This window comes from Ceratosolen solmsi, unplaced genomic scaffold (assembly GCF_000503995.2).
Source record: "Ceratosolen solmsi marchali unplaced genomic scaffold, CerSol_1.0 scaffold6, whole genome shotgun sequence".
NCBI classification, from domain to species: Eukaryota; Metazoa; Arthropoda; class Insecta; order Hymenoptera; family Agaonidae; genus Ceratosolen; species Ceratosolen solmsi.
This window is the reverse complement of record NW_011948414.1, coordinates 3,489,826-3,500,481: the sequence shown is the minus strand read 5'-3', so window position 1 is coordinate 3,500,481 and position 10,656 is coordinate 3,489,826. Positions and strand designations below refer to the sequence as shown.

At 35.7% G+C, this 10,656-nt stretch overlaps 1 protein-coding gene across 3 annotated transcripts in view; it reads left to right on the top strand.

Annotated features, from left to right (window-relative positions):
* The window catches only part of Actn (alpha actinin), a 36,125-nt gene that overhangs the window by 22,204 nt on the left and 3,265 nt on the right, over positions 1-10,656 (top strand). For 2 of the 3 annotated variants that reach the window (XM_011506672.1, XM_011506670.1), the window contains exons 3-6: positions 4,643-4,877; positions 5,679-6,014; positions 7,426-7,511; positions 9,785-10,407. In XM_011506672.1, the coding sequence (XP_011504974.1) occupies positions 4,643-4,877; positions 5,679-6,014; positions 7,426-7,511; positions 9,785-10,407 (1,280 nt within the window). Of the gene's footprint in view, positions 1-4,642; positions 4,878-5,678; positions 6,015-7,425; positions 7,512-8,338; positions 8,425-9,784; positions 10,408-10,656 lie in introns of all 3 variants that reach the window. The other variant, XM_011506671.1, reaches the window with a different exon arrangement.

Genomic DNA, 10,656 nt, shown 5'->3' with positions numbered 1-10,656 from the left:
TAGCCCCCCCCCCCCCCCGAATTTCCTTCAATTTCGTGTACTGCGAGTTGTAACCGATTTTCCAATATAGATCCGGATATTTCAATGGCGTTGTTGTTCGTCGATTTAGCATAAGCGCAGCAGTTCAATAAAGGTTAAATATTAGCGAGCTTTGATTTTAAATCATTTTTATTTGCATTGATAAATATTCATTAAATTACATTTAATATTGTCTTGAAAATATTGAAGAAGAATTTTGTCTCACTGATCGGTAATATGTACCAACCATGTGGCGCATCTGGCCGACATTAACCGTATGGTTATATAAGAATTTAAAAAAAAAAAAAAAAAAAAAAAAAAAGAATTCAAAAAACAACAAAATGTATAGAATTTTGAAGGAAATTTTAGCTATACTCGAACTAATACAAATAATAGGTATTTTTGTCCTACATATTTATCATAATAATAATAATAATAATAATAATAATAATCGTCAACGTAATAAACCTTATTTGTCATCGTTAATCATTATGAATATTGTTTTATCAATTCATTTGAAGCGCATATATAATAAGCGATCGATAACTCTATTTAGTTGTATTATTTACTCTCGATTACTTCTCCTCTAGTAATAATATTAATCGTCGAAACGATTAATCACGCAAAAGCTTTAAATATAGTTAATAAACATTGCTTATTTTTAGATGTTACCAAGTGGATCTTTAAATAGACTTCTGACGTCTAACACAACTATAAACAACGACATTATTATTCTCACTGCTTGATAGATCCTGATAATTAATAAATAAGTTGGTTTGATTTCGTAAAATTTATTATTACGTACTTTTATTTAAACGTATCGAAGAAACGTTCTATTTTAATTTCATAATAGACATGTGCGTTGACATTAAAAACGTCGATTAAAAAAAAACGATTGCATTCCGCTAAAAGTCCAGAAGCGGACATTAGCTTATAAAGTAGTAAAGTGGACTATGAAGTGAAACCGCTTTTCACGATCATTCCTCCCACACGAAGTCTTGAATGCCCCGTACTTGAAAAATTGTATCCGCCAAGGAAGTACGAGGTAGGGGAGGAAGAGGGAAAAGAATACGACAGAAGCAATGAGAGAAAATAACCAAATAACAATGAGAGGCCGCACTCGTATCACAAAATGAAAAAACACGTGCACGCTTACACGGTCTAATGATATCGCAAGAATAAGTCGGCTTGTGGTTGCGAGCGTAGCGGGTGGGTGGGAGGGTTGGTAGGGAGCAAGAGGTGGAATAGATCGTCCGTCGCTCTTGATGAATAAAAGATCAACTTTATTAAAGCATTACGACAAGCGAGTGGAAACGATAGAGCGCCTCGAGAACCAGGACACTAGATATATATAGCGAGGAGGGATATCGGGGTCGTTACGAAAATATACACAAAGCGTCGTCGCGCGTACTCAAACGCGATTTCGTCTCACGGATTTGCGCGACGTATCGTCCCCCCCCCCCCAACCGACCGCGATAGTCCTAGGAAAAATTCGTGGCGATTGCGCGGGAGTGGTGCTCCCCTCGAGAGCTCCTAGAAGCCGAACAAGGAACAAAAAAACAAAAAACAGTGAAAAATCACTGTCATTGTTTCGCTTAAGCACGCGCGATTTGTACGACTTAACGTGGAAACGTGAAAGTTCTTGGGAGCTTTGGCTTTGTTGCCGTTGGATCGATCGATGATCGGCTGCCGCTCGATTATCACGAATTTTCACATGCATTCGAGATACGATGCGACAAGATTCTGGTGATGAAACGGTCGGTCGAGGAGTCTCATTGATAATAAATATTTCAGTTATAAGACGCTGTCACAAATGTAATGAAAAATCACGATTATCCTTCACGATTAAGTAATAAGTAACAATAAGAATCGGCTAAGCTTTAATGGCTGTATTGGCGTGATCGTTATTACGCGTTAGTTCCTTAATTATTATTGGCGTCGATAAAAATAATAAATAAATAAATAAAAAAGGTGGCATCGAATGTTTACGTGATAAAATGTTAAATGTTAATGATAATTTAATTATCTTCGCTCATTATACATTTTACGAGTATTTTCTGTAACTTGGACAAGGTAGACATTTACAGTCTATCATCTTATATTTATTTAGATGTTTTGCACTACCAAAGTGCCACGTGCCTGCGAGGTGAATGATTCTTAAAATAGCCAAAATATTATAATCTGCATTCGCTTATCATCGCTTTAACATTGACCATTATAGAATTTTCGTGTTTATTTGGATTTATAAGTGTTGTATATTCAGATTGCTAAATTGATGATTAAAGGTTTACCCCTTGACGCGCTCTCTTTGCACAACACCCAATCCAAATCCCAATATGTAATTGTAAATTATTCGTCGCAGCTAAATCAACTACTCTTACATTCAAGCGCATTCATAACCAGATAGTTTTAGATTATCTTTTTTTGTTTGTGCATTCAACTAAATGTTTAAAAGATGGAGAGAAAAGTAATTGACACGATATAACATCAGCATCCGAAAGGCGTATCTTTGTAGTAAGCATTGCGTGGACGGACGTTTAGAGCAAATAAATCGAAAAATCATAGAATAGCGAATATTCTTATTATTGGTAAGGATAAATGACGTTGAGGGTCATTCGAAGAAAAATATACGAATCGCCACTTTGTTGAAATATAAATATTGTAATTTATTGGTTGAAAATTATTTGTTGAAAAGCACAAAATTTAGTGATGTATTAATTATGATTTATAGCGGACTAGTTTTCAGTCTCTTCCACTATTTAGCATTGTGAAGTTATAAAATTAAAGACGACTGTTGAAAGTATCGTTTCAAAGAAAATTCATCCATTGCTATGGTTATTTATATTGTCATTGGCATCATCATTGGTCATCACAGTAACAAATTATTGATTCGAAATGGACAAAGCTTATCCGCTTATATAGTATAGCCGAATGTAGCAATCCTGATGAGGCGCTATCGTAAAGAGACAATTTTTCCTGATATCGCTATAGGTAAAAGATCGTTGGCTTAATTAATCGTTTTCCAGTGGAAATGACACTTGGCGACTGGCCGTCATCGTGCGCTCGTTCGTATTGCATTCGTAATGTAATTTTGACATCTAACCTCAATCTTGGGATAGGCGGCATCGTGCGACTGATCTACTTTGGGAAAATCAGCAACGTCCGCAGTCGTGATAGCCCGGCGATTATCATTGAAGCCTTGGAAAAAGCCACTTTCCCGTCGGCCGAATGAGCGCGCTATCCCTAATGAGGCAAAAATCCCATGGCAATGGCTGCGGACGGCCGATGAATGAACAAGGAACGACAGGAAATGAAGACAGGGATTTCATAGCGTTATACGTTGCGTTATTCTCACCTTGTTTAAGCTTCCTTTTTCGCAGCAATCAGCACTTCTTCCCTACCATTGTGTCTCTCAAGATGCACGAACGCGCGGTTCTCGAGTGAGTGCGCCTCCGCTTTTTGTTGGATTTTTTCTTCCTGGCTTTCTTTATCCTTCTTTTTTCATTTCCTATTCTAATTCATTTGTTTGTTTGTTTGTTTGTTTATTTGTTTGTTTGTTAAAAGGTGATACTAGCGGCTCGACATTCTTGAAATACCCGTGAAACTACTACGACCCACTCATTAAACGACCTAATATGTACCGAAGAAATTAAAAAATCCCCTTTCACCCTCGTATTTAATTTCCTTTCCATTTACGTACTTCTTTGCCATTCGTTATTGTTTAATGTTTAATGCTTATTCATTTATAACGATGGGATGACTTTAATTTAAGGCTCGCAATGTGAAATTCGTGACGTCTCGTTAATGTCATTCGAGCGACATGTATGTATTTCGTTCAAATGTAATATCGTTTAAAATCTTCTATTATTCGTCGTAAGCGTTAAAGTCTTCGTTTCTTCACTTTTTTCTAATACTTACTTGGTCTTATTGATTTTATTTATTTATCTAAAATTATTAATTTACAATTTCAGCTGATCTCTATTATTAATTGTTATATCTCGCCTTAAAGGAGAAAAAAAATAAATAAATAAATAAATAAAACACTTTTTTAACAAATTTCATATTAAAATGTACGAGCGAATGGAGCAGAAATAATCTTCACCAATGAATGCGTTATCCATTCAACGACACGTCACTGCAAAATAGCTTACTCTACGCGGATACGAACGAATTAGAAAAGTGCTTAAAATGAAAAAATAAATAAATCATTGCGATCGCACGAGATTGTAAAATTCATGCTTCTCGGTGAAACAGTTGCAAACGTCCATTCAAAATACCAATAAATTATAATAATATTCGTGCCAAGCTGCCTTAACGCGCATTTAGGTTTAAACGAAAAAAATCACTACATTCCAGCGCTTTAATTTATATCAAACAGCATACCCTCCTTTAATTATCCCTAAAGCATAATATAAGAATAATATAGGATATAACGATAATGCGAATGTAATTGGATAATAATATAAAGCTCGGGCGAGACGAGTAATATTGGTGCGAAGAGGGCTCGAAGGAATAAATCGGCAATAAATCGGCAATAAATCGGATTGGGCCAATGTTTTTACGATATTGCAGCAAAAGTCACCGAATGCTCGTTAATAAATACGTTTTTGACTTATGTTCGCAGACCTTCACAGCGTGGTGCAACTCGCATCTACGAAAGGCCGGCACGAGTATCGAGACGATCGACGAGGATTTCAGGAATGGCTTGAAGCTTATGCTCCTCCTCGAAGTCATTTCCGGCGAGACCCTTCCGAAACCCGACCGCGGCAAAATGAGATTCCACAAGATCGCCAACGTTAATAAGGCCCTCGACTACATTGCCAGTAAGGGTGTGAAACTGGTGTCCATCGGCGCCGAAGGTGAGCCCATTGGAATTCTGAGTTCTGGGTGATCGTTGTGCCGATCTCGCGATTACCAATGCCTCCCCCCTTCTCTCCTCTCTCTCTCTCTCTCTCTCTCTCTCTCTCTCTCTCTCATCCCCTCACCCAATACTATTGATACGCGCGCGCCGTACCAGCCCCATCCGTTTCTTCACACAACCGTGACAATGTGCATTTTTAATGGGCCTGGTTTGTCAATCGCGTGACATTTGCATCGATTGCACGTACTTTTCAATATTATAACGTCTGAATTTCATTATATTGGGGGTGGGTGGCGTATTACCAAATTACGCGACTCTAGACACAGCGACGGAATCTATAAAGATTGTTAAGTTTACAAATTTTTTCACTTTCACCCCTCCCCCTCTCTCCATCACCCCCCCCCATCATCCCTCCTACGTCTCACTCGGCAACTTTCCTTCACGATATTCCAATAATCTTTCTTTAACGTCGTTAAGTATTTGAATTCTTGTAGTTATAACGTTATAACGCTCGCGAGGTATTACCAATTGACAATTACATCGTGATCCGTGAAATAACAGCGATAGTCTCTTTAAATTGTCGTCTCCAGCTCGAAATGTAATCCTCGCGAGCGTCGATTGCAAAAGTCCCTCCTCCTTGTCGAATAAACTACAAAAATTTCTTTGCGACGTACAAGCAATGTTCTCGAGCGATAAATATAAGACAATCGACATGAGAAAATGAATAATAAATAACGATAGATAAGAGTAAGGATAAAATGATCTAACGCCCGGTTGTGCTATATATACACGTGAACAGAAATCGTTGACGGCAACTTGAAGATGACACTCGGCATGATCTGGACGATAATTCTGCGCTTCGCCATCCAGGACATCTCCGTCGAGGAGATGACGGCCAAGGAGGGTCTGCTACTCTGGTGCCAACGAAAGACCGCGCCATACAAGAACGTCAACGTTCAGAACTTCCATCTGTCGTTCAAGGACGGCCTCGCCTTCTGTGCCCTCATACACCGGCATCGACCCGACCTCATCGACTATCACAAGCTCAGCAAGGACAATCCACTGGAGAATCTCAATACGGCGTTTGACGTCGCTGAGAAGTACCTCGACATTCCACGCATGTTGGATCCCGATGGTAAGATCCTCATTGGACTTTAGTTTAGTAGATTATGGTCGGTGGGTTTTTATTTATTTATTTTTTTTCTTTCTATTTTCTCTCTCTCTTTTTTTCTGCCCCTTCCGAAATCCACGACAATTATGCGATGATTTTTATAAACAGTGGAGTGATGAGATTCTTGCGATTGCTGTTTTTTTTTTTATTTTTTTTTATTATTACTCACGGGTGCATTTCTTTTAAATCAACTTTCAAATCAAACTTACCCCGCATATTCGACGCGTATTATTCATTTTTAATATACGTTTTTAATAATTTAACTTATGGTCGAGTTCAACGTAAATATAACATAATACGTCTATATTTATTTTACGCTACTTCAACAAGAGATGTAAACTTCAAAAATTAATTGTAACGATAGTAGCTCTACGAAATTATCCCTTATATTAAAACTGTCAAACGATCAATGTTTAATGTAAATATTTTTTATGCTTTTTACGTACCGATTGTGTTTCATATTGTATACATATATTGTTAGAATTTTCTTCTCCGTTCGAAAATTCAGTTTTAAAGTTAACGGTTAATTAATTATAGCTTGGAATATTATACGTTTGCTCATAGGTTGAATATAACGGTCGATTAAATATTAATTTCACCTCGTTTTAAATTAAAGCTGTTTCGAACAATTCAATATATATATATATATATATATATATATATATATATATATATATATATATATATATATATATATATATATATATATATATATATATATTTGTATACTCTATATAGCGATACAACATTAACATTTTGTTTAATGCACCGTGTGCATTTTCTCTGTACAATAAATAATGTTACGATAAAATTGTAACACTTTCATTATTATGTGGAAACATTGAATTGATTTGTTTTATTTTTATTTTTATCATTTATTAAAAAAAGTATATCAAAGTTATCGCAATATCCAAACCGCAATGTGCTAGAAATGTTGAATCTTATGCAATTGAAATTCAGATAAATAGATACTTTTGTGATTGACTGCTATTGAAATTTCAAGGCGACCTTATCTCATTACGTTGTCCCATAATTCAAATTAAGTTTCTATGAATTTTCCATGCATATCGAAGAGTAAATGTACAATCGTCTAAGGTGTTCAATCAATTATTATGATTCCGAGACACAAGAGCTTTTAAAGTATTATGAATGAAAGTCGGAAAATCTTTTATTTTTATACATATACGTGAAATTAATGTTTGTCTCTGGATTAAATGGCCAGTCGGTGAAAATCGGCCTTATTCGTGAGATCTCCTGCCATAAAGGACAAAATTTTTCTCCATCACTTTACCTTTACGTTTGATAGTTAGCTTGTTTATTGACAGTATTTATTATCCTTTTGGGCCTTAAACTATTCATTATTATATTCCAATAGATTTGATCAACACCCCTAAGCCGGATGAAAGGGCAATCATGACATACGTATCCTGCTACTATCATGCCTTCCAGGGCGCTCAGCAGGTCAGCAGCTAACTGCGTGAACTGCTTGTGTTTTGCTCCTCCTAATCCCCACTAGTAAACAAACAACAAAATCAATATACTAAAGCAAACGATAATTCATTGAAATTCTGTGTTCCTGACGTAATTCGTGAAGTTGCTCGTCCCTGTTCCCTCGTTGCTTTAAATTATGCTCACAAGCCATGCTTAATGAAGCATATGGCGATGCAGCCTAGGCAGGTTAAATTTATCAAATTAATGTCGATTTTACGAGAACGTTATAAAGTTTTCGTGGCAATGTCATTAGAAAGCCGAGCAACATAAAAATTCCTCCATTTACTCGTGCTAAAAAACATGTAAATCCCAACCTTTCGTGTTTGTCATAATCGTGAAAAAAAATCATATTTCTAATTCGATAAGTAATATTTTTTCATGGGAATAAGAGCTTTTACAACCAAATAATTGGCCGATTCGCATTCGAACATGTAGAATGACGTGCATTTATTGTCCTTTAACATCCCTTAATTAATAATGAAGAATCGATTCCCGTGATTCCCCCGTGCAACCTTTCGTTACACACGTTTCCTTCAAATATTTTTTTTTTCATTTTTTCTCGTTTTTCACGATTGACTGATTTAACATAATAATAAATAATAATAATTAATAATAAATAATAATAAATAATACGTGATGATTGTATTTTTTTTTTTTTTTTTTTTTTTTTTTTTTTTTTTTTTTTTTTTTTTACATTACAATTCTACTTGTTTTTGTTAGCGTACAGCCATATACAACAAACAGCCTTATAATGCACTAACCTATGCATGAGTTTTTTTCTGACTGTGTTTTTCTAGATATGCGTAATACAGCTATGCCCGACGAACGAGCCGTTATGACATATGTGTCGTCGTATTATCACTGTTTCAGTGGTGCTCAGAAGGTGTGTGAAGTTCTTTTTGCTAATTAAAACTCGTGTTTATTAACCATGCTTTCTTTGTATGGTTTTTCTAATTGTAACGAGGCGCCACATTACAACGAGATATTACCAATAGTCGTAAAGTTTGCGTTGCGAAATATCAAATTTTTAACACATCGACAGTCTTGTGAAAGTTCTGTCGATCATCGTTGTTAATTTGTATTTGTATAGACCAAAGGATTATATAAAATATATTTTATTCGTTCGAGGAAACAGTTTGACAAAGCGGACAATAATCACAACAACAGCAACAACAACAACAACAACAACATTAATATTTATAATAACAATAACAATAATAACAACTACATTAATAATAGTAATAATAATAATAATAATAATGATAATCCGCTGTGTTTGTTGAAATAATTTTGAAAGTAATGTAAGAACTTTTAATTACCGATAAATTTATTTATCGTAATATTTGCTACAACCGAATTCCCTATAAATCTAACGTTCGTTGATTGTAAATTATTGTTTGTTGAAAACAAAAAACAAAAACAAAAACAAAAACAAACAAAAAAAAACAAACAAAAAAAATAGAAAACAAAAAGAAGATTAGCCATTAAATCCAGCTAATTAAACCATATGTTTTATTTATTTATTTTTTTTTTGCAAATTTTTATAAATTCATTCGGTTCTGAAGGTAATTAAAAAAATATACAACAATATTATAATATAATTATTCAATCACGTAATATAGTTAATCTTTTATAGAAAGCAATAATTAGCAATGAGCAAGTAATATGCAATAATTTCCATTACATACTTTGCCTACAAATTTTTCTTAAAAATAAAATATCAACAAACATAAGAAAATAACTCATTTTGCTAAAAATTACTTGCTTCAGCATAATGTCAATTTTTTATGTCCATTTTTAATATCAACGAATACTGTTGTAATGTTACATAATGAACGCAAAATGAAATTGATTATTGTAATGGGGTCGCGCGATTGAAGCAAATAAAATTTATACGGCAGTACCTAATAACGAACGAAAGGTCATTCATTCTACGATTAAAATATATTTTATACGAATCGCAAATTGTAAATAAAAATTTGAATTTCGCAATTTGAATAAATATTTGAATAAATAAATACACTATATAGGGCTATGTACTAGGCTTTCTTGCGAGTATTCTCGTGGAAAGCCGTCGCTATTAAAAACAACAAAAAAATCAACAACAACAACAAAATAAATAAATAAATAAATAAATAAATAAATAAATAATAAAATCTAGGCAATCGAATGATTAATATGTGAAAATTGTTAAATATTTTAAAACAAAAAAAAAAAAAAAAACAATAAAAAAAAATATCCAGGCTGAGACGGCAGCCAACAGGATCTGCAAGGTGCTGAAGGTAAACCAGGAGAACGAACGCCTGATGGAGGAGTACGAGCGTCTCGCCTCGGACTTGCTCGAGTGGGTGATGCGCACTATGCCATGGCTGAATGGCCGTCAAACCGATAACTCTCTCGCGGGTTGTCAGAAGAAGCTCGAGGAGTACCGGACGTATCGTCGTAAGCACAAGCCTCCCCGCGTCGAACAGAAGGCCAAGCTCGAGACGAACTTCAACACCCTGCAGACGAAGCTGAGGCTAAGTAACCGACCGGCTTACATGCCCACCGAGGGTAAAATGGTCTCGGACATCAATAAGGCGTGGAAGGGCCTCGAGACCGCCGAGAAGGCCTTCGAGGACTGGCTACTCTCGGAGATGATGCGCCTCGAGAGGCTCGAGCATCTCGCCCAGAAATTCAAGCACAAGGCCGCCGCCCACGAGGACTGGACCGTCGGCAAAGAGAAGATGCTCACCTCGCATCACTTCAGGCAGTGCAAGCTCAACGAGCTCAAGGCCCTTAAAAAGAAGCACGAGGCTTTCGAGTCCGACCTGGCCGCTCATCAGGATCGGGTTGAGCAGATCGCCGCTATCGCCGAGGAGCTCAAGTGAGTGCGGCTACGTTCGCTAGTATGTCCTTACATTTGGGCGTTCGTTGCGTTTTTTTGTTTTTTTTTTTATTTTTTTTGTTTGTTTTGTTTTGTTTTGTTTTTTTTTGTTTTTGTTTTTGTTTTTGTTTTTGTTGTCGACAAGTCCATTGGAATATTTAACAAGCCGCTGTTATTTTAAGTAAGATTTTAACTGATTTAACGAGCGAGTTAACCATCTAAATATCCATTAGTCAGTCAACTCGGCAT